Source organism: Callospermophilus lateralis, chromosome 2 (genome assembly GCF_048772815.1).
Source record: "Callospermophilus lateralis isolate mCalLat2 chromosome 2, mCalLat2.hap1, whole genome shotgun sequence".
Taxonomy (NCBI): Eukaryota; Metazoa; Chordata; class Mammalia; order Rodentia; family Sciuridae; genus Callospermophilus; species Callospermophilus lateralis.
The window spans coordinates 126,289,519-126,315,547 of NC_135306.1; the positions used below are offsets into that span (position 1 = coordinate 126,289,519).

Consider the following 26,029-nt stretch of genomic DNA (forward strand, 5'->3'; position numbering starts at 1 on the left):
GTGGGTACTGTGTTGCTAGAGATATTTATTCATTCACTCTTTCGTTGTGCAAGCATTCACAGAATGTTGAAAATGGACCTCCATGATAGGGGTTAGGTATTAAACAACAACAAAAAAAATAGTGGTTAGATTGGCTTTAGTGACTGTTTTAAGTAATAAGAATGCAACATAAGAAATTGATATAATAAAGAACTTGGAGAAAGTGATAGAGGTAAGTTTTTTGATGGTATATCAAAAAGTAGGCAGAACATGACATGTACAGATACGGTATCATAAATAAGATTTGAATACTGTAGATAGTTAAATATCACTTGATAATTATAGAGAAAACTGGAAAGCCTAAGTGTAAATAATAAATGGGCTTAAGACCATTTTGCACCTTATTTTGGAATGGATTAGATGACTTCAGGTGTATTAAGGTCCGGCTAATAAGACTAGTGTCCCCTGGGTAGAAAAGTGAGGATGTTGAATAATAGTAACTCTCTATAAATCATGTGCATCTATAGAGGCAGACTTAATGGCTTATGAAGTGGTTTCCATGCCCCAATAAACTCCATGCTTGCCCTTTAATCTCACAGAATGTACAGGACATAACTCTGACATAGAAATGTCATTCTGGTTCATGTGGATCTAAACTTAAGACTCTAAGCACCATATATAATGTTCACTGGTATAATTTTATGTTTTCTTTTAGACTACATTGAATGTTCCATGTATGAGGATATTATTTAAGAGCTGTGAAAGATCTTAGAGTCATTCTCATCTGAGTCTCCGCATAAACTCCTACAGCATCAGTTGCCATTGTATCTGTCATTGCAATGATTTGAGGACACATTTTATTAAAAAACCTTTGGTCTCAGATACCTAAGCCCACTAATAAGAGTTCACTACTAGAAACTATAGCAGCTACCCAGGATTTGTCAAAAATTACTACGTGTGCCTCAAAACAAAATCATCAAATCACTGTAGAAATCCCACATAAGAGTTGAGGCCATGAAATTACAGGTGCTGAGGATTTTCTTAGAAACACAAAGATCATCAGTCACCCTTGTTTGGGGAGAATCAAGTTATTTTCTTGCCTCTCCTATACATTCTTTAGAATGGGAAAAATCTCAGTTTGAATTAAACCACCATGTAATACTCTTTCCTCAGATATAAAAAATTATGAGTAAGAGTACACAGTTTTTTTGTTCTCCTGAGGCAATAGTTGCATTTTGTTTAAAAAGATACTTCAAGATTCTAGAAGATACAGAATAAGAATTGTTAAAAGGAATAAGAAAAAAATTCTAAAATTTTATAGTGTTTTAGCTAGTTTTAAGACCCTTTAGTAAGTAAGTGTAAGTCAAGATATGAGCCTAGACTCTGTTTTTTGACATAGCATTTCTAATACTGAATATTTTTGATAAGACAGAAATTTCCCTTGGAAGACACAAATTTAGATGATATATACACTTTACTTGGAAAGGAGATATTCATTTTACCAGTTAGACTTTTTCAATTTAGCTTCTTAAGCCTCAAGCTCTGTACTGACTCCTTTCTTTCTACTACCAAAAATCACCAGGGTTTTACTCTCTGTTATCCACAAAATTCTGTTTTTTCTCTTCATTCCAGTTAGGACCAGCATCCAATGTAACTACTCATTCTTCAATTATCTGGATTCTGATTTCTGTCCCACTCACTACTGCAATTGTTCTCCAAATGTCTCAAAATTCAAAGGCCTTTTATGACAAATTGGAGCAGAATATTTATTACTTGGCCTGGAGCTTCTGGAAATTTAATTAAACTACTATGAACATTGATGTGGTTGTTTCACATTAGTATGCTGGTTTTAAGATCTTTGGGTACAGACTGAGGAGTGGGATAACTTGATCAAATAGTAGTTCCGTTCCAAGTTTTTAAAGGAATCCCATACTGCTTTCCATAATGGTTGCACCAATCTACAGTCCCACCACGAATGAATCAGAGTACTTTTATCCCCACATCCTCACCAATATTTATTGTTCCTCATATTCTTGGTAATTACCATTCTGACTGGAGTGAGATGGAATCTCAATTACAGAAATGCAAATTAAACTCAACTGGGATTCTATCTCAATGTGTTTGAAGACTAATTTCTAATTTCCTTTTCTAGTCACCAACCAATATTTTAAAATGTTACGTACTTCCTCATGAAAGTTAGAATAAATCTACCTCAACGTAAAATTATTTTACCAGAAATATTCTGTTTCACTTTTCTGTATGGCTTTATGTAGCAGCATTATGAATTGTTCAGTTGACTTGGTCAAAGTGTATAGTCTTGATATGTCATCATATTTGAAGCACTTTTTACCCTCTCACTTCATTACATCATTTTCACATTCTCATTTTCTTTGGAACACACTATAGGGAGGGAATTCACGTCCTCTTTACCTAAAGGATTGAAATGATGTTCTTTGACTCTCTGTTCATAGTTCTCCCGGACACACACTTCTAGAGCAGCCCTCTGATTGTATTGTGCACACTCTGCAGAGTAAGTCACAACCCTCTGTGCAGGGATAGCAAGCCATCAGAGATTTATACAGGGGCAGTGTTGACAGAAACATATTTTATATAGATCATTCCATTATAAATACAGAGTTCTTATTGGGGCTAGAGCTGAATGAAGAAGAAAGATATTAGGAAATAGAAAAAGTAGGCTGGCATTTCAGGTAGGCACTTTTTCTGTAGTTCAGGGGAGAGATAAGTAGCTTAGATTTGAAAATTTATATGAAATAGAAGATTTGAATAGCTTTTGCTAGTCTCAAGCTTTATGAGGATGTATATTTTTAACCATGGATTCCAAACATCTAGAACAATAACCAAGAGAGAATACAGATTGAGTAACTGTTCTAGATATAAATTAATTACAGACATGCAAAACAAAAAAAATGCCATGCATACTATGGTTAGTACTGTAAGCATTCTAAGTACCAAGTTTAAAGTTAGATCTGAGTTGAAGCTTCTGTTTTATCACTTACTAGTGTGACTGGAGAAACAAGTTGACATCTCTTAGCTTTTTCCATTAATAAATTAGGTCAATAATAAAACTGCCTTCATAAGACTGCTGTGAGAACACTAAATGTGTTTAGTACTCTGCCTGCCATTTAAATACTCATCAATGTTGAAAATGTTTGTCTTTTTGTTATTGAATATACATAGATATATGCACACATAAAAATAAATATACACACAAGCCTGTACATTCCCGTATCTTTCCATGTTATGTATATATATACATGAAACGCAGAAATGATCCCACTTGATGTGGTAATACCATCAAGTCATATTAATTGCTGTTCTTTTTATTCAGATAAAATTAAATTTTCAAAAGCTCCAGGCCAAGTAATAAATATTCTGCTCCAATTTATTCCTCAAAGGAAGGATATTTTGTTGAAGAAAATGACCTTAGATTGACCTTAGAAAGTACTCATGTTCTATACCTGCCTCTCTATTTGTACTCTTTTGTATTTAACTGATATCTTAATATTCAACAGGCTTACATGTCCTCCTGAGATGGAAATGCTATTTTTTAATGTTAACCTGAGAGTAGTAATAAAATTTAAAGTGTCTCTTTTCCTTTGTGCCTTGGAATCCCTTGTACTAGGGGAGATATCCAAAGACACAATGATAAGAGTAAGGGCAATGTGTTAGGTACATGCATTTGAGCAGTAAGGGTTGGAAAATTATTCAGTCTTCAATCCTGGTCTCTTCCTTTTGTTTCTCATAACTTGATAGAGGAATCCATCTCCTCCATTTCCAAAAACAAGAGGAAACAGAGATTTTAAAAAAAGAATACCCTGGGCCAAGCCTGGCAAGTACAGCCATGTTGTTAGGGGTTAGTCTGTCACATATGAACAATTAGTACAATTTTAATGAAAGTACATGTTTATATTAACTTCAATAAATATTTATGACTATAATTTATGTGATAGAAGTATTTAAGTATATTCCATCACAGATCTCTACTTTGCTTCCTTCTCAACAACATATAGCACAGAATTATGCATTTTTAATTTAAAAAAACTTTGTGGTCTCAAATAATCCATGCTGCAATTTACCACAGAATTATACATTTATAGTTACTATATCAATTATGACCAGATAAACTGTCTTTTAGAAGAACTACCCAAACAATAACTTTTTGTGAGTGATTTTATTTCTTTTTCAAAAGAATTGTTTTGTAAGAAGGAGGTAAATTATCAACAATTTATTTTGAAACAAAACCTGATGATAACCTTATTACTGGTGAACACATGAGCATACCATTGTGACTCTTTCATTCAGATTAATATTCAATTGACTTAATAAAGTCATTACAGACAAAGCCTCACAGAGTAATGAAATAAAGCTTTGGACATACTCCGGAGTCAGTGATGATTCAAATAATTTCATTAGATGTTAAAGACTGGTAAAATGTGGTTTTAAAGTGTAAGGTCAATTTTACTGTAGGAGAAAAAGTTATGAAAAATCCAGAGAAGTAATTTTTGAGTTTTATAGAAAAATGAAAGGTTAAATTAAAGGGCTTAAATACAAAGTCTACAAGTCATATAATCTCTCAAAGAGTTAAGGAGGTTATTTTAATCAACTGCTTCAAGGAAAACTAATGGAATATTCTGGATCTAAATCATCTAAATGCTCTGAAAAGCAATATGTTCAAATTTAGATATGAACTATCAATTTACCAAGGATTGCATATAAAGATATTTTTGAAGCAAGAGACAGCAATGAGGAGATTTTATTCTTGATTCATTTTATGTTTGACTTGCTACCATGAATTATTTCTAAAAACCCCAACTTCGGAGAGATTGCTATGAGCTTTGGCTTTCTGAAGGATGTTTGAAAAGTGTGCAGTGTCACATTATCAATTCCAAATTCTCATCAGCATGGTAATAAGCTAATAGAATGACAAAGTTTTATATGGTGTATTCTTCCTTGTCACTGAAGAGAAATCACTACCCTAGGTGAGGAAATTATCCTCATGATGAAGTAAGCTCCAGGAATAAAATATGTTTTGTCAAAAATAATCTTATTGATAAACCAGCAACAATCATTTCTAGCAAGAACATTTCACTCTGTATTTATGTCTTTCTTTCTGAACTTAAAAATAAGTTCACAAACATAACTTCTCCACCTTATTAATTTTTACTACACCCTTGTGAGGTATATATTTATTAATGCTAAACTAAAGTATTAACATTAACTAAACTGAACCATGTTTATAAATATTCATTTAGGGAGAACTTAAAATGATTCTCATGGGTAGACATTTAAAATGAGAGGGATATATTAGAAGGGGCTGAGCCAGTGCATGGCAGCTGCTTACTCCTTTAGTTGTTAAAAATCAAAATTAGAAAAAAAATATATCAGTGAATTAAGTGAATAACTTCCTAATTACAGTCTAGTTACAGTTAAAGAATAGATTGGCTTCATGTCAGGCTAATTAAACTTGCTACTGAACCCATGTAGGGATGTTGCTGAGATCACTATATGAAGCTTCAAATGAGAAATTTCTAGGAGAATTTGTCAAGAAAAAATCTTATACCTTTGAAGAAGTGGGAGGAAATTAGTCCTTTAATTAATTTCCTCCTTCCTTTGCTTTAACCACTAGGAAATCCACAGAAATATTTCCTCCTATCAAAATAATTATAAAACTTTCTGTGATACATTATCTTAAAGTTTGATATAAAGTGTATTTTTCCTGGTACTATAATTACTTATTTACTTATCTATCAGTGTATCCATCTATCACCCTGCACAAAAGTCAACTCAAAGTGGATCAAAGGCTGGGCACAGTGGTGCATGCCTGTAATCCCAGCAGCTTGGGAGGCTGAGACAGGAGGATCATGAGTTCAGAGCTAGCCTCAGCAACACCATGGTGCTAAGCAACTCAGTGAGACCCTATCTCTAAATAAAATACAAAATAGGGTTGGGGATGTGGCTCAGTTGTTGAGTGCCCCTGAGCTCAATCCCTGGGACGACACATACACAAAATAATACAAATAGTAAATGCTGGCAAGGATGTGGGGTATACTCATACATTGTTGGTGGGACTGTACAATAGTACAAACCCTCCAGAAAGCAGTAGGGAGAATCCACAAAAAGACTAGGAATTGAATCACCATATCACCCACGTATCCCACTACTTGGTGTTTAATCCTAAAGAATTAAAATCAGCAAACTATAGTGATGGAGGTAGAAGAAGATTACCTCTACATAGGGAAGAGGGGTGGGAGGGCAAGGGATGGAGAAAGGGAATTGCATGGATGGTGGAAGGAGACCCTCATTGTTATACAAAATATATGTATGAAGATGTGAGGAAAAAAATGAATAGTGTTACCCTAGATTAGGTAGAAGTGAAGTGATGCAAGGGGAAGGGAGGGGTTAGGGAGATAGAAAGGATAGTAGAATGAAACAGACATTATTATTACTGTGTGTATATATGTGAATGCATGATCAATGTGATTCTGCAACCTGTATACTCAGAAAAATGAGATATTATATCCCATCTGATTCAAATGTATAATATGTCAAGGTCATTGTACTGTTGTGTGTAACTAATTAAAACAAATTTTTAAAAAAAGAACAATGGTGAGAACAAGAAAAAAGAAAAAAAAAGAAAGAAAGCAACTGTCCCCTTCAGCCAGAAACACCCAGGGGAACACCTAACTCAGGGAATACCTGCATACCCAAGGCAACCCCTAAGTTAGGTGGGTTGAAAGTGGAGGAGCAGGGTCACAAGACCCAACCAATGGATGCACAGATACTGCTGACCATGATCTTTACTTTAAAAATATGAAAATACTGTCCTAAAAGAAGCTGAGGACAGATTTACGTTGAATAGATTATAGCTTTCCATGCCTGATCATGTAACTGTAAATATAGGTGCCGGAGTGCTTGCTCCGAAAGTGGATGGGTATTTGATAACTGTCCATATTCAAGACAGGAAGGCTAGGAAATCACAGCAAAAGAGACATTTTGATCATCAAATAAAACAGACTGTTGCTCTAAAGCACGCACAAAAATACTTGGCATGGTTGGCTACTATCCAAATAAAAACAAATAATATGTAGGATACTGCTAATTGATATACTTGTATCAGATTAAGCAATTAATATTTATATACCATATTCTTTGTACTTGCAGTATCTATCATGAAAAGGCTGTGCTGATGAACAGTGGAGCAATTAGAAAGAGTTTTTGTTTTTATAGTAGGTTACTAGGTGCATTCTGAAAAGTAATAGGGTCTGTGATAAAATACATATTGTTTTTTAAAATAAAATAAATGTATTTGGGTTGCTATTTTGGTACTTTTTGTGTTTGTAAATGCACCTAACTAAAGTCCTTATCATGTCTACTTTAAAAGACAATATTTAGATTTTCCTAGGACGTAGCTCCCTTATCAACCCTTTGATTTTTATTTTCTTCTTCACACTTTAACAGTGTGTCTGGATTCTAGGTTAATTAGAAATGATATTTGAGGGAGAATATTTAGAGAAAATCAATTATTGCATTCTTCAGGGTGTAATTTTAACTTAAAAATTATTTTATGATAATGTAACAAATACAATTACATGTATTAATATAATTATTACTGGCCTTTCCTCTGTATAATCTTAAAAAATTTAAATTTAAGTAGAATTACTTTCCACACAATGATATAACAAAGTTTTTTTTTTTTTTTTAAATCTGGTAGCCTATCTTCACTTTGGTGTAAGCCCTCCTCAAAAGTGAAATATTTTAAGAGTTTCAAAGAAATTAATATAATTAGGTATATGACCTATATTAGAAAAATATTTATATTATGTATGTAATATAAATATTTATAGTTTGTGTTTCTAAATGATTATATATAGACATTCTAAATGTATATATATGTGTGTGTGTTTATATATATATATATATATATATATATATATATATATATATATATATATATAAACACACACACACACATACATGTTTGTGTGTATGTGTGTCTGTATAACAAACAAATATATACATGCATTGATGAACAATGGGGTAACATGTAGAATGCATCAGCAGGACAGTTTGCCATTATATGAACATTACAGACCATAGAGTGTACTTATACAGACTAAGAAAACTATAATATCACAAGGTAATATGAGAACAATCATATACAGAATTCATCAGTGACTAAAATGTTACGTGGCACATGAATGTATATATATGTACATACACATATACACATATATACATATATTTTTGAGTCTTTGTGCATATAGTTTTATGTATATACATAAAACCATATATGGTATCTTTATATATATCTAAACATGAATATACATATATACACACACATATATACAAAACTATATATGGTACTATTTCTTCAGTTCACAAATTAACACATGGAACTTTATAGTAAGAATCTTAAATATTCACATTTCAGAAACATTTCTTTGGTCATATAATTCTAAGCAGAATTTTTATAATATGCCATTTTATGCTTGGAAGAGTCTATAGAGAATAGTGATTATGACATTGTAGCAAAATAAAAGCAGGTAAATAAATATTTTTGAAAAGTAGAGAAGTCAGATTACAAAAGAAAGTTGAATTCTAAAACTTTATCTTCTTTAATACATAGAATTTTAACTTCACAGACTAATGTATCAGATTAATTTGAAAAAATCAAATATTTTAGGGAAATTCAAACTACTTCAGGAAAAAGTGCATTGTTTGCATAGTTTACCATAGTTTACCATAGTTTTCAGCAGTGTTTTAAAATTTACAGTCTTAAGCTTTAACTTAGCTAAAAATTAAAACTACATGTATATACACTACATATAGAAAAAATCATATACTTTACTCACAGGCAAACTGAAGTGTGGCTTCTCTACTCAGAATACTTCCAAAGGTGTTGGTTGCTAAACACTGATAATGACCAGAGTCCTTTGCTTCGTTTGGATTGTTTATGATGAAGGTGCCATCTATCAAACTATAGCGATAATCACTTTCCAAATCTATTTCTGTTCCATTCCGAAGCCATCTTAGGAAAAACAAGAAGACAACTATGTAAAATTATCTAAGATATTATGATACTCCCTGGGAGTGTATCTCATTGATGAGAATTTTTTCAGACTTAATGAGCAATGATAAATATTGTTTTATCTACCTGTAGCTGGGAACTGGGTTGCCACGAACTTCACAATTCAATGCTACCTTCTTCTCATCAGAATCGGTTGGGAAAATGATGTCATCTGGTTCTTGTACAAACACTGGCCCATAGTCCACACTTTCTGTGAGGACCAAAAATGATGCACATTATAATTCCTCAGAAGAGCAAGATACATTGTTCTCTACCTCACTATGTTTATATTCAAGATTACTGCTTTTTGTAATCAACAAATTTTCAAAAGAAGGTATAATTAATATAATAGTCAATGTGTAACTACATTGTTTTTCATAAATTGCAGAAATTTAAAAATAATTTTATCCACCAAAATATTTTAAATTTATGATATATGCAATAGAAAAACAAATATCACAAACATTTATATATATTTTTTCAACATATATTTCAACATATATTTGAGTTTGAATACCACTATCACTACTACTACTGCTACTATTCCTCCTCCTCCTCTTTGTTTATGAGTGCTGTTATTCTTGTTATATATTTTTGTGTGATTGACTTTTAGTATAAATTCACCTAATTAACGGTTTGACTCCATTTCTGCTATTTGTTTTCATCTTGCAAAGCAGAGCTAAAGAAATTATTAAACATATTTTAAAAACACTAAATGTTTATAAAACTCCTAGAATCTTAAAAATAACAACAAAGAAAAGTAACAAACTAATATTGTGTCACTAACTGAATGCTATACATATAAACATATTGGTCCACATGCATTCCTTGTATATTTCTTTCTTTTTACTTATTTGCTCAAGCACTACTTAGTGCTAATCATGCTAAAGCATAAGGAAAATTGATGTAATGCAAATAAACATGTTTTCAAGGAGTGAGACATGTCCTCCAAAATGTCATAAAAATTAATTAATATGTCAAAACTTTAACCATTAAGTGTTCCATCAGTAGATTCATGTACTCAGTAAGGAAATCAGAGGAGAAAAAGTATAAGGAAGAAAGGGGAAGAGTGGAAAGAACATTTAAGTGTGTTTCCTTTTACATTCCATGTATGAGATTTTACTTAGTTCATAGTCTAAGAAGTCTTATGAGAAAGGCAATTTGACAGTAGTAAAAACTTCATAGAAAAAGTGGGAATAAAAATGGACCGTATATAGGCTTAAGTTTTATAATTTTGCTGGAGAAGGGATGAGCAAGCATGGTGTTGGGGATGTGAGCAGGTCATCTCAGCTTGCAGCTTTGTTGAAGTTTAGAGCATCGTGTGCAGATTTAGGATCTGTAAAATTCTGAACTGTGAATTTGGGAAAAGTAACTTTTTTTTTCTTTTTTTGGTACAAGGGATTGAACCTAGGGTGCTTAACTAGTGAGTCACATCCCAACCCCTTTTTATTTTTTTTATTTTGAGACAGGGTCTTTATAAGTTGATTAGGGCCTTTCCAAGTTGCTGAGGCTGGCTTTGAACTTGGGATCCTAGCAAATAAATTGCAACTTGGAAAAACAGATCGAAGACTGCTAGCTCTTGAGTTTGAAGGCCACTCTCACTACTACTACTGCTACTATTCCTCCTCCCCCTCCTCCTCCTCTTTGTTTATGAGTGCTGCCATTCTTGTTATGTATTTTTGTGTGATTGACTTTTACTGTAAATTCACCTAATTAAGAGTTTGACTCCATTTCTGCTGTCTGACTACTGATAGCTTTCCAGTCCAACCAGTTGCTTTTTCCCTTTTGCGTCACCTCAGGACAAACTGAGAACCCCTGCCCTGGAGTCTGAAGGGCGAGTTCACACCATACTAACCTCAGTCCACGTAGAAACCCTCACCCCAGCTCTACCCACCATCAGTTACGTTGAAAACCATGCCCACTCATTTTTAACTTGAGCCATTTTCAGACCAGCAGATCCCCATCTCCTCATAGTTTGAAGAACAACATTTTTCAACCCCTGGTGAAACACATATGGCATAACCATCCTCTGTATTTGGACCAGTTTGGGGCCTTAGAGGTATTAGTCTCATCCTCCACAGGGAAAGCACACAGCTAATCAGGATTCAAACATCTGGTTGGAGGACAATAGGTCTTCAGGTAAAATGTGAAAGGAGACTTAGAAGAAAGGCAACTGATATACTCTGGACACTATTCTCTTAGTCTTTTTTTTTTTTTTTAAATTATTTTTATTGGTTCTTTTGAGTAATACAATGGAATCCATTTTGACATAATTATACAAGCATGGACTATATCTTGCTCTCCTTAACACCCTAGTACTTCTCCTTAGTTTTACATCAGAGAAACAGGATATGCTGTAGGATCATCTAAATGTTAGGTAAGGCGGCCCTGACAATGGGAGTTAGACAGCACTTGGAGGCAAACAGAGAGTAGCATCAACTAGAGATGCTCAAGTTACCCTTATAAATCATGAAATCACAATCTATATCTGGAGGCAGTCATATAAAATAGCATAGACTGAACGCATTTTAACTACAACTCATTTTCCTTTGTTTATTCCAGAGCCTTAGTAACAATCCTATCCATATTAGTCTAGTATCTCAACAAGCCCAGAAAGACAATATGGAATTGATTAAAAAAAAAAGTGCTCCACAGCTATCTAGTACTTCTCAAGTTCATTTAATAACATTTTATGTTCTATCTTTCTTATATTACAAATGCATTAATATTCAAAATACTTCCATGTAAAATGTTTTAAAAATCAATGACAAATGAAAGAAAAATAAATTTAAAATAGTATCTAATATAAATCATCAAGATCCAGTGTAATAAAATTCATAAAGAAATCAAGAATTTGTTTGTGGTTTTTTTTTTTTTTTCCTTTTCACAAAGCCCCATGAATGCAGCTGCTACATATGTGAAATGATTCAGGTATGTGGTACTGGTGACTCAAATGTCATGAGCAGCATTAGTGTTGAGTTGTGTGATTTTCTAAGTAGTCACTGATTCTTAGTAAGGCTCTAAACAAAGTTAAATATAATTTTGTTATAATTTAGTTTTTGCACTGACATTCATTATATTTAAAAATACTTGCACATAACTTAATACCAGTTGGATTCTTTTTTCAAATAATTAAAAAGAAATTTTTTTTGCTCATGAGTATGTTTGGCATGGCATTCAAGAATCCTGTGAGTTCCAGGTATAGTTCATTTAATTTTCTTCATGTCCGGTCTCTAAATTCAAGTAGCATCCCTTAATCATTGAGATAACCTGACTACTCCCACAAATTTCAGAAACATTTCTAAGGGGAATGGTGTTACACCTTGAGCAAATCACTCTGCTAGGGCAATGAACAAAAAATAACTATACCTACCTAAAGTTATCTGGGTTCTAGCAGTTGTCTCCAATGAGAGATTCCTGAACAGGAATCTGAAGGTCCTGTGAATTTCAACTTGGAGGCCCATGTGCCTTTCTTCAAGTAATGCTTTCTGGAGTACTGGTTTATTACTTTGTCATAGAGATGATAGGTGCTTTATAGAGGCTTGTGCTAGGATCAAGTTAGTATCTGGCTTTGATTCCTTTTGAAATTTCTTCCACTTATTGATAGGCTTCCTGGATTCTAATTCCCTTCCTGCAAAAACATTTTAAATGTCAACTATTCTGAGATTCCTATAGCCAGGTTGCCTAGAAAAGCCTTGCTTCTTGAAGTGGGATGATATTGTTTTTAATTGTTTTCTCAGATCATGACCTGACATTATCTTATCTCTCTGGATTCTAAACCTGCCATTTCAGACTTAAATCCTCTTTAAAACCTATCTCTGTGCTCATTTTCACAAAGATTATGTCTAATGCCAGGTCCCAGCCAACTCTACCTGCCAGTTAGCTTTAATTTATGGTCCTGCCTAGCCGATTTATATAATGTGACCTAAGCATATTAGCAATATAATCTAGGAAAAATATCAGATTATCATGTCTGATACAATTATAAGAATCACTTCTAAAAACATGTAGAAGAACCAATGCACACACTTTCTGCCTTGACCAAATAAAACCATATAGAGAGTCTCCAATAATATACAAAAGAGACAGATTATCTTCTCTTTATCCCAATTGCTCCTGCTTTCTCTCAGGCAATTATATTCTTTCTAAGTGTGATAGCCTCCTACAGACAGTTTTTACTTCTCTCTTGCCATGGAAGTGATTGTGATTATTATTATTTTAAGTCTGATGTTCAGAGGTCTCTCAGGCAATTACTGGTGAAAGTATTCCATGGCTTAATGGGGACTTTCTGTTAACCTGGATAAAAATGTTGTACTCTTTAATGAGTATGACTCTATATTTTCATGACAGTCATTAACACTTTGCTACAAGCATATTTTAGACAGTTCCCTAAATATAAGGCATTGTGTTCATGCTGGGCACTATGTCTTTGAACATATTATTGGTTCTATCTGGAATGTACTTCTACATCTAATATTTTAGATCCACTATCACTTTCTCAGTGTAGTTTCTCCTGAGAGAAAATACTTTCAGGTAAAATAACTGTCAGCTTCAAAAATTTTACACCCTGTTAAATATCTATCACTTAAGAGTGAAGGCAAGGGACCAAGGTTGTAGCTCAGTGGAATAGAACTTGCCTAGCACACGTGAGGCACTCGGTTCAATCCTCAGCACCTCATAAAAATAAATAGAATAAAGGAATTGTGTTCCATCTACAACTATTTTTTTTTTAAAAAAGAGTGAAGACAAAACAAAGATATATTCACACTTAACAACTATACCACAGTCTTGTTCTCAGAAGAAACAGGTTATGTTTGATGACCCTAATCTATGCTCTTACAGAATCTTGTGCATAACTCTGACATGACAACTATAATAGATTTCAATGTGCTTTTTGTGGTTGTGTCCATATCAAAAACCAAACACATGAGGCTAAGGTTACATTAAATAGTGTATACTTGGGAAGATGAAAGTAGGCTGAAAAAGCTTCCTGACTAGGAATGAAGTCAAGTTGTTCCTGAGCTTAGTTACTGAATTTCAGTATCCTGAAGTGGGGGCAGGTGCTTCAGAAATGCCATTAAACTTATTCTGATCTAGAAGTACTAGGGACCAGGTGGCAGTGACCACAAATTGGTTAAACATAAGAGGTAAGCATAGAGGAGAAAGAGAGAAAGAAAATAAGTTAAAATGTGTCCATCCCATAGATATATGAAAAATAAACCAGAATTCCAATGTAAATAAGAAATTTTAGTGTTGCAAATCAAACTTAATAAAACAAAAAAATCATAGGAATGATAAATTTACTCCAGATGAAATATATTTTATTTTTTATTTATTTTTTTTTAGATAAGAAATTTTAGTGTTGCAAATCAAACTTAATAAAAACAAAAAAATCATAGGAATGATAAATTTACTCCAGATGAAATATATTTTAAAACCCTGCCTAAAACAAAACATGAAAATAAATATGATTAGGATATCAAAAGGCATATAAGACCAAGTGGATTTTAATTATGAAACACAAAAGGGTAAAAAACAAATAATATAAAAATGAATTGGGAACAATTTTTGAAATCAAATATAGCTGATTAAAATTTCTCCTATGTAATACAAGTTAGAAATTTTAAGTTATATTAAAAGTTGTATTAAAACTTCTAAAGGTTAAAGTCCTATTATTTAAAGAAATTTAAAGATACTTAAAAGATATGGAGGGGAACATTTTATATATCTTATATGCAAAATCATACATGACAGATACTCACTCTGCTAAAAATAATTAATAAAGGGAAAAAATGAAATATTTAGTACAGAAGTAGTGTTTGAAGGAAAAAGAAGAATTTTGCACATTTGAAAAGAAACATGTTATCTTTCCTTCCAGATTGCTGCACAAATACTGGGAAGATAAAAAAAGAAGTCAAATTTTAGAAACTACTAGTAAATATGCAAAACACCAAGAATTAGAAAAGAAATAACTTGCATTAGAGAGTCCATTTGCAAAGGAATGACAATTAGATTGATAACAGACTTCTTACTTGGTTAAAGAAGATAACTAAAGTATTCAGGGAAAATAACTGTCAGCTTCAAATTTTACACCCTGTTAAATATCTATTACTTAAGAGCAAAGGCCTCTTAAGTGATAGATAGAGGTTGTAGCTCAGTGGTATAGCACTTGCCTAGCACATGTGAGGCACTGGGTTTGATCCTCAGCATCACAAAAAGTATTTAAAATAAAGATATTGTGTCCATCTACAACTAAAATAAATTTTAAAAAGAGTGAAGACACAATAAAGATATATTCAAACATACAAACACAGTCTTATTCTCAGTATTAAGGAATATGCTTCACCAAGAAAGTGAACACAGAGAGATGAAATCGTGACTACAGATAGTAAAAAGTAAAAATATAATTCAATATTAATTTTACAGCTTTCTAAAATAAAAGGTAAAATTAATCATAACAAAGTTAATAAGTATGTAAGCTTGCAAATATGACATGTTGAAAAAATAAAATTATTGAATAAACTTATACTTGGGAAATTTCTGAGTTAAGTATGAAAATGATAATCAATGAAAGAATAGTTGATGATAATATGTAATAGAATAGTTATTCCGGGTGGTGGCAAGCACTGTATTCCCAGAAGCTTGGGAGGCTGAGGCAGGAGGATCACCACTACGAAGTCAGCCTCAACAACTTGCCTCTAAATATAATATTTAAAAAATAGCTGAGGATTTGACTCAGTGGTTAAGCACTACTGGTTTCATTCTCAGGTACAAAAAAATGAATTTGCATGTAATATGTAAAATCCAAAACAGAGGAATCAAATATAGAAAACTGAATCTAGCCAATAAGAGGCATGGAATATTGAAAAATGTCCTAAAAAAAAAAAAAAGTAAAAAATGTGGAGACACTGGCTTATTATGAACAAATCTTTTTTTCTTTCTTTTTTTTTTTTTTTTTGCTTCTCTGGTTTTGTTTCTTCCCTAACCACACAGCTAGCTACTTTTACAAGTAATTTTTTCTAATGCACTATCCACCACATAATATAGGACAAGACCATATGGGCAAGAGCTAACAGAAAATATCAGACAACAGAAACAGAGCCCTGGGATTCTAGATACCAGATTTAACAGATTCAGACTACAGACAACTATGTTTACTATGTTACTGTTTCCTCAGAGAAGAAAACTGATGAAATCTAGTAATAAATCTAACAAAATATGTTAAAAAACTTGATTATTAAAAAATTTAAAATATGTTGGAAAACATGATAGAGGTGGTTTTATAAAACAGTAGTTTATATTAGTTTATAAACAGTACTCTGAAAATAGAAAAAAAACTGATATTGTCGTTAATGTTATATGCAAAACTACTTTAAGTAATTCAAATACCTAAACAATAAAATCCAAATTTAAAGTAAGAAATGAATAAAACATCACAGTAAAAAAGGTTTATACTTAAGATACAAAAAGCAGAGACTATAAAAGAAAATATTACTATCTCTGATTATGTGGAAATTAAAAATTCTATTGAACAAAATATCCATTGACATGATAAAAAGACAAGGTAAATGCTTAGAGAAGATATTTATAATGAATTTTATTGAATTTTACCAATGGTTTATAAATTTTCTACATAATAGTAAAAAGATAAATGTTCTAATAGGAAAAACAATATATATGAATAAGCAATATACAGAAGAGAGAAGCAGAATATTTGATATGTACCTAATATAATTTTAACCTTACTAATCAAGGAAATGTAAAATAAAACCAAAAAACAACATAGAATTTGAAGGATTTGGAAAAAATATTAGGGCTTGTTAACAACATAGAGAAGTTGGAACATTCTTGCAGAAATATGTAAAGCAATATAACAATATTAAAAAGAGTTGCAACTGTACATATAGTTTAATATAAAAATAGCACTTCTAAAATGTGTATAGCATAGTTGTCAACAAAAAATGCAAAAGAACATTCACTTGATGTTCCAACAACTGAAAATTAAAAACAATCTAAATACTCATCAAAAAGAAATGTTTATTATAGTAGTCATACAGTGATGTGCCTTATAGGGTATAAAAGGAACTCAGAACTGCAAATATCAAGATAGATGAACAGCAGGGATATAATATTTATCCAGAAAAGGTAGATCATGAATGACATACTGAGTAAAATTTACATTAAAGGTAAGTACATGTATTTTATAGATTTAAATCAGAATGGTGGGGATCCAACATGGTGGCCGGCGAGGAAGCTGCACTTTCAATATCTCCACATTAACGGGATCAGAAACACCAATTAAAACAGCTACATTCTACCTACTGAGGATCTTCTAGCAAAATTCCGTTGAAAGGAGACCTGCCGAGAATTAGTAAGTTGATTAGATGTGACAGTTTGCCCCAGACAAGTGAAACTTGACCGGCAGCGCGGGCTCAGAGTCCAATCCCGCGGCCACCCGCCGCTTCTGCAAGCGGCAGGCGGCCCAGAGCAGCGCGGCAGAAGGGTCCCCGCCCAGCCAGCAGACAGCTCCCGCCATCCCGGCTACCCTGGCGGCCCTGCTTTCGCTCGGCGAACAGCCACCCCACCCGGCTGGTTCTTAGCCACGCGGCTGCAGTCACCCGGCTTTACAAGCGGCCCCCGGCGGCCCTGCTCGGCGAGAAGGGTCCCCGCCCGGCCGGCAGACAGCTCCCGCCATTCCACTCTTGTTCTGCAAACAGCCACCCCGCCCGCTTGGTTCTTAGCCATGCTTGCTGCAGCCACCCGGCTTTACAAGCACCCCCGGCGGCCCTGCTCGGCGAGAAGGGTCCCCGCCCTGCCGGCAGACAGCTCCCGCCATTCCGCTCTTGTTCTGCAAACAGCCACCCCGCCCGCCTGGTTCTTAGCCACAAGGCTGCAGCCGCCCGGCTTTACAAGCGCCCCCGGCGACCCTGCTCGGCGAGAAGGGTCCCTGCCCGGCCGACAGACAGCTTCCACCATCCCGGCTACCCTGGCGGTCCCGCTCTTGCCCTGCAAACAGCCACCCCGCCCGCCTGGGTCTTAGCCACGCGGTTGCAGCCACCCGGCTTTACAAGCGCCCCCGGCGGCCCTGCTCGGCGAGAAGGGTCCCCTCCAGGCCGGCAGACAGCTCCCGCCATTCCGCTCTTGCTCTGCAAACAGCCACCCCGCCCACCTGGTTCTTAGCCACGAGGCTGCAGCCGCCCGGCTTTACAAGCGCCCCCGGCGGCCCTGCTCAGTGAGAAGGGTCCCTGCCCGGCCAACAGACAGTTTCCGCCATCCCGGCTACCCTGGCGGTCCCGCTCTTGCCCTGCAAACAGCCACCCCGCCCGCCTGGGTCTTAGCCACGAGGCTGCAGCCGCCCGGCTTTACAAGCGCCCCCAGCGGCCCTGCTCGTCGAGAAGGGTCCCTGCCCGGCCGGCAGACAGCTCCCACCATCCCGGCACTCCTGGCGGCCCGCCCGCTCTGCGAAGGGTCACCCCGCCCGGCTCTTAGCCACGCGGGCGCCATCTGCCTGGCTCTGTGGGCGCCCCCGGCAGCCCAGAGCAGCCAGAAGGGTCCCCGCCTGGCCCGACAGAAGGCACGTGCCCTTCCGGCTCTGCTAACGGCCCTACCCACCCGGGAAAGGGCTCCCCCCCTTGAGAGGATGGGAAGGAAATCTAACCAAGCCTCTATGAATTAGCGAACTGGGATCTAAAACCAGAGATTGTGTCAGACCAGAGACAAGCCAGTTCCACCTCTCCCTTCGGTCACTCCTGCAAGGAGCCAGGGGCCCGCCATAGCAGAGAGGGGAAGTCACCAAAGATCGGCCAAAGAGATTCCTTCCCAGCGGATTCTAAATTAGCAGGAGCGGCGAGGGAGCCGACTGGAGCTGGCGGGAACCGCGGCAGCGGCACGGGAACCGGCGGGAGCTGAGGCGGCGCTGACGCAGGAGCCAGCGGGAGCCGCGCAGCGCGGGCCTCCCTGCTACAGCTCCCACCAGTGCTGACAACTGAGGTCTCTTGCACCAGATACGGGGGCGTGGCTACCAGAAGGTAAGCAAATTTGCTGGGGGTTCTCAGCCCCAAGCTCTACAAACTTAGGGCCTGAGGGAGGCAAACAAGGAGAGTGTGCCCAGGCACTAATGAAACAGCTGCTCCACGCGTGTGCAAGGTAGGCGGAACCGTGACCACCGACAAAACAGGCCCAGTGGCCCGCCAGATACATAGCCCCGGTCGGGGGAGGGGCAGAGCCACCACCAGCGCCTTTTAGGTAGACAGATCTGCAACCGACAGACAGAACAGGCCTAGTGGCCAGCGGAGGGGCAAAGCCGCTGCTCACGCCTGCAAGGTAGGCGGACCTGTGACCACCGAAAGAACAGGCCCATCGAAAGTACAGGTACAGCGGCCTCCTGGCGTGGAAGGCACATTGCCTCAATTGGAGGAGGGGCAGAGGCACCGCCAAAGCCTGCGAGGGAGACTTTGCAGCTATACAAGAGCAATATAAATATATAGGGGGAAAAATCAATAACACAACAGTTTCACCAAGCAGAAAGAAACGTGATCAGTATGAAAAGACAAGGAAAGAAAGGACCACAAGCAATGCAGGTCAACTCAACTTTAGAAGAGGTAATATCTGCAGCAGATGGAATGTCAGATAAAGAATTCAGGATATACATGCTTCAGATGATCTGGAGTCTCAAGGAAGACATTAGACAGCAAAATCAGACAATGAAAGACCACTTCGACCACTTCGACAATAAATTACATAAACAAATCCAAGAAGCAAAAGATCAATTATACAGGGAGATAGAGGTTATAAAAAACAAACAAACAGAAATCCTGGAAATGCAGGAAACAATAAACCAACTTAAAAACTCAATTGAGAATACTACCAGCAGAGTAGAACACTTAGAAGATAGAACATCAGACAATGAAGACAAAGTATTTCAACTGGAGAAGAACATAGACAGCTCAGCAAAGCTGTTAAGAAACCATGAGCAGAACATTCAAGAAATATGGGATAACATAAAGAGACCCAACTTAAGGGTCATGGGGATACAGGAAGGTATTGAGGTCCAAACCAAAGGAATGAGCAATCTATTCAATGAAATAATACGAGAAAACTTCCCAGACTTGAAGAATGAGACAGAATCCCAAATCCTAGAAGCCTACAGGACGCCGAATGTGCAAAATCATAAGAGATCCACACCTAGACACATTATAATGAAGATGCCCAACATACAGAATAAGGAGAGAATTTTAAAAGCTACAAGAGAAAGGAAGCAGATTACATTTAGGGGTAAACCAATCAGGATAACAGCTGATCTTTCAACACAAACTCTGAAAGCTAGAAGATCCTGGAATAACATATTTCAAACACTGAAAGAAAAGGGGTTCCAACCAAGAATTGTGTATCCCGCGAAATTAAGCTTCAGGATGGAAGATGAAATTAAAACCTTCCATGATAAACAAAAGTTAAAAGAATTTGCAGCTAGAAAACCAGCTCTTCAAAACATCCTCGGCAAAATATTACAGGAAGAGGAAATGGAAAATATCAATGAAAACCAACAGCGGGAGGTAGTACAGTAAAGGTGGGGGGAATAATCAAAGAGGAAAACAAACCATGTTTAGTAACATAAATAAACAAATATGGCTGGAAGAACAACCCATATCTCAATAATAACTCTAAATGTTAATGGCTTAAACTCACCAATTAAGAGACACAGGCTAGCAGAATGGATCACTAAACAAGACCCAACAATATGCTGCCTTCAGGAGACGCATTTGATAGGAAAAGACATACATAGACTGAAGGTGAAAGGTTGGGAAAAATCATATCACTCATATGGACTTCGGAAACAAGCAGGAGTGTCCATACTCATTTCAAATAAAATAGATTTCAAGCCAAAGTTAATCAAAAGGGATGAAGAGGGACACTACATACTTCTCAAGGGAACCATACACCAACAAGACATAACAATCATAAATATATATGCCCCAAACAATGGTGCAGCTATGTTCATCAAACAAACTCTTCTCAAGTTCAAGAGTCTAATAGACCACCATACAATAATCATGGGAGACTTCAACACACCTCTCTCACCACTGGACAGATCTTCCAAACAAAAGTTGAATAAGGAAACTATAGAGCTCAATAACACAATTAATAACCTAGACTTAATTGACATATATAGAATATACCACCCAACATCAAGCAGTTACACTTTTTTCTCAGCAGCACATGGATCCTTCTCAAAAATAGATCATATATTATGTCACAGGGCAACTATTAGACAATATAAAGGAGTAGAGATAATACCATGCATATTATCTGATCATAATGGAATGAAATTGAAAATCAACGACAAAAGAAGTAAGGAAAAATCATGCATCACTTGGAGAATGAACAATAGGTTACTGAAAGATCAATGGGTTATAGAAGACATCAAGGAGGAAATTAAAAAATTCTTAGAGATAAATGAAAACACAGACACAACATATCGGAATCTATGGGACACATTGAAAGCAGTTCTAAGAGGAAAATTTATTGCTTGGAGTTCATTCCTTAAAAAAAGAAAAAACCAACAAATAAATGATCTAATACTTCAACTCAAAATCCTAGAAAAAGAAGAGCAAAACAACAGCAAAAGAAGTAGAAGACAAGAAATAATTAAAATCAGAGCTGAAATTAATGAAATCGAAACGAAAGAAACAATTGAAAAAATTGACAAAACTAAAAGTTGGTTCTTTGAAAAAATAAATAAAATCGACAGACCCTTAGCCACGCTAACAAAGAGAAGAAGAGAGAGAACTCAAATTACCAGCATACGGGATGAAAAAGGCAATATCACAACAGACACTTCAGAAATACAGAAGATTATCAGAAATTATTTTGAATCCTTATACTCCAATAAAATAGAAGATAGTGAAGGCATCGATAAATTTCTTAAGTCATATGATTTGCCCAGATTGAGTCAGGAGGATATTGACAACCTAAACAGACCAATATCAATTGAGGAAATAGAAGATACCATCAAAAGACTACCAACTAAGAAAAGCCCAGGACCGGATGGGTATACAGCAGAGTTTTTCAAAACCTTTAAAGAGGAATTAACACCAATACTTTTCAAGCTATTTCAGGAAATAGAAAAAGAGGGAGAACTTCCAAATTCATTCTATGAGGCCAACATCACCCTGATTCCTAAACCAGACAAAGACACTTCAAAGAAAGAAAACTACAGACCAATATCTCTAATGAACCTAGATGCAAAAATCCTCAATAAACTTCTGGCGAACCGGATACAAAAACATATCAAAAAAATTGTGCACCATGATCAGGTAGGATTTATCCCTGGGATGCAAGGTTGGTTCAATATACGGAAATCAATAAATGTTATTCACCACATCAACAGGCTTAAAAATAAGAACCATATGGTCATCTCGATAGATGCGGAAAAAGCATTCGACAAAGTACAGCATCCCTTTATGTTCAAAACTCTAGAAAAACTAGGGATAACAGGAACATACCTCAACATTGTAAAAGCAATCTATGCTAAGCCTCAGGCTAGCATCATTCTGAATGGAGAAAAACTGAAGGCATTCCCTCTAAAATCTGGAACAAGACAGGGATGCCCTCTCTCACCACTTCTGTTCAACATAGTTCTCGAATCACTGGCCAGAGCAATTAGACAGACGAAAGAAATTAAAGGCATAAAAATAGGAAAAGAAGAACTCAAATTATCACTATTTGCAGATGACATGATTCTATACCTAGCAGACCCAAAAGGGTCTACAAAGAAACTATTAGAGCTAATAAATGAATTCAGCAAAGTGGCAGGCTATAAAATCAACACGCATAAATCAAAGGCATTCCTGTATATCAGCGACAAATCCTCTGAAATGGAAATGAGGACAACCACCCCATTCACAATATCCTCAAAGAAAATAAAATACTTGGGAATCAACCTAACAAAAGAGGTGAAAGACTTATACAATGAAAACTACAGAACCCTAAAGAGAGAAATAGAAGAAGATCTTAGAAGATGGAAAAATATACCCTGTTCATGGATAGGTAGAAGTAACATCATCAAAATGGCGATATTACCAAAAGTTCTCTATAGGTTTAATGCAATGCCAATCAAAATCCCAATGGCATTTCTTGTAGAAATAGAGAAAGCAATCATGAAATTCATATGGAAAAATAAAAGACCCAGAATAGCAAAAACAATTCTAAGCAGGAAATGTGAATCAGGCGGTATAGCTATACCAGACTTCAAACTATACTACAGAGCAATAGTAACAAAAACAGCATGGTACTGGTACCAAAACAGTCAGGTGGACCAATGGTACAGAATAGAGGACACAGAAACCAATCCACAAAACTACAACTATCTTATATTTGATAAAGGGGCTAAAAGCATGAAATGGAAGAAGGATAGCATCTTCAACAAATGGTGTTGGGAAAACTGGAAATCCATATGCAACAAAATGAAACTGAATCCCTTTCTCTCGCCATGCACAAAAGTTAACTCAAAGTGGATCAAGGAACTTGATATCAAATCAGAGACATGGCGTCTGATAGAAGAAAAAGTTGGCTATGATCTACATACTGTGGGGTCAGGCTCCAAATTCCTCAATAGGACACCCATAGCACAATAGTTAATAACTAGAATCAACAAATGGGACTTACTAAAACTAAAAAGTTTTTTCTCAGCAAAAGAAACAATAAGAGAGGTAAATAGGGAGCCTACGTCCTGGGAACAAATCTTTACTCCTCACACTTCAGACAGAGCCCTAATATCCAGAATATACAAAGAACTAAAAAAATTAGACAATGAGATAACGAATAACCCAATCAACAAATGGGCCAAGGACCTGAACAGAAATTTCTCAGAGGAGGACATACAATCAATCAACAAGTATATGAAAAAATGCTCACCATCTCTAGCAGTCAGAGAAATGCAAATCAAAACCACCCTAAGATACCATCTCACTCCAGTAAGATTGGCAGCCATTAGGAAGTCAAACAGCAACAAGTGCTGGCGAGGATGTGGGGAAAAGGGTACTCTTGTACATTGCTGGTGGGACTGCAAATTGGTGCGGCCATTTGATCCAGCTATTCCACTACTCGTTCTATTCCCTAAAGACCTAAAAAGAGCACACTATAGGGACACTGCTACACCCATGTTCATAGCAGCACAATTCACAATAGCAAGACTGTGGAACCAACCTAGATGCCCTTCAATAGACGAATGGATAAAAAAAATGTGGCATTTATACACAATGGAGTATTACTCTGCATTAAGAAATGACAAAATCATAGAATTTGGAGGGAAATGGATGGCATTAGAGCAGATTATGCTAAGTGAAGCTAGCCAATCCCTTAAAAACAAATGCCAAATGTCTTCTTTGATATAAGGAGAGTAACTAAGAACAGAGTAGGGAAGAAGAGCATGAGAAGAAGATTAACATTAAACAGGGATGAGAGGTGGGAGGGAAAGGGAGAGAGAAGGGAAATTGCATGTAAATGGAAGGAGACCCTCAGGGGTATACAAAATTACATACAAGAGGAAGTGAGGGGAAAGGAGGGAAAATATAAGGGGGAGAAATGAATTACAGTAGAGGGGGTAGAGAGAGAAGAGGGGAGGGGAGGGGGGAGGGGGGATAGTAGAGGATAGGAAAGGCAGCAGAATACAACAGACTCCAGAATGGCAATATGTAAATCAATGGTTGTGCAACTGAAGTGATTCTGCAATCTGTATATGGGGTAAAAATGGGAGTTCATATCCCACTTGAATCAAAGTGTGAAATATGATATATCAAGAACTATGTAATGTTTTGAACAACCTACAATAAAAATTAATTAAAAAAAAATAAATAAATCAGAATGGTAATGATATCATTACATTTAGGTGAGTAACAAAACTCATATAATGGTTCCTAAAAGACTAAAAGGGGAGACATGATCTGAACAAAGTTTTCAGAAGCTTTAAATTTAAATTATATGTAAAAAATAATACTAAAGCAAATTTGGCAAAATATTAAAATTTAATAAAGCTAATATATTGTCCTGAGATTTTTATGAAATTTCTTTTATATCTTAAATATTTTACAATTTTGAATAGAATGAATAAATCATAAAACCTTTAAAATAAACTATTAAATAAAATAGTAGGAAGATTTGATTTTTCTCTCTTCCACTCAAAGTGCCTTTTTTTTTTTTTCCCGGCATCTGTTACTGTAATAAATAGAACTGAAAAGCGGGTTTTGTATAGAATATTAAGGAGAATGAAGAATAATATATAATAAAGACTTGAATAAATAAATCTTGACTGAATATAGGGATTTTCTGCCTAGAAAAATATACCGAGCTGTGGGGATGATCACAAGATGACATAGAAAATGAAAATAGATGAAATGGATGAAAGAAACGTTGGAAATATAAATTTGTGAAAAGAATTCTCTGTAGAAAATGTAGAGGTATGGTAAGATTAACAGGAGGGATACACATAAAACAACAACAACAACAAAAAAAAAACAAAACCGTATGTTTATCATCTATCTCCAAGGGTCAAGAAACCAGGTATAGTTTAACCAGGTCCTATGAATGTGTGTCTTTGGTCAAGTGGGACCATAGCTTCACATCAAGATTGGAACAGCTTCACAGATCCAACTGTGAACTCCCTCATGTGATAATTTGTTGTGTTCAGTTCCCGAGGATTGTGGGACTGAGTACCTCAATTACTCAAGGACTATTGTCCAGAGGCCATTCTCAGTGGAGACTTCTCTCAACATTAGCTGACTTTCATTAGCAAGAGCAAGCCAGAGACTAAGGAAGGTGAATAAGACAAAGCCAGGATCTTTTGCAGCCCCACGTTGAAAGTCATATCCCATTATTTTTGTCAGAATCTCTTCTCCAGAAGCAAGTTAACAGTAGAGTTCTGACAGCGGGGAGACATTATATTATAAATGCCAGGAGATGGGAATC

General features: G+C 36.0%; 1 protein-coding gene across 1 annotated transcript in view; it reads right to left on the bottom strand.

Moving 5' to 3' along the window:
• Positions 1 to 26,029, bottom strand: part of Cntn5 (contactin 5) — a 494,625-nt gene that overhangs the window by 462,161 nt on the left and 6,435 nt on the right. Inside the window, exons 3-4 of the mRNA XM_076841939.2 lie at positions 9,155 to 9,278; positions 8,853 to 9,028 (exon numbers count right to left, since the gene is read on the bottom strand). Of these exons, the coding sequence (XP_076698054.2) occupies positions 8,853 to 9,028; positions 9,155 to 9,278 (300 nt within the window). The remainder of the gene's footprint in view (positions 1 to 8,852; positions 9,029 to 9,154; positions 9,279 to 26,029) is intronic.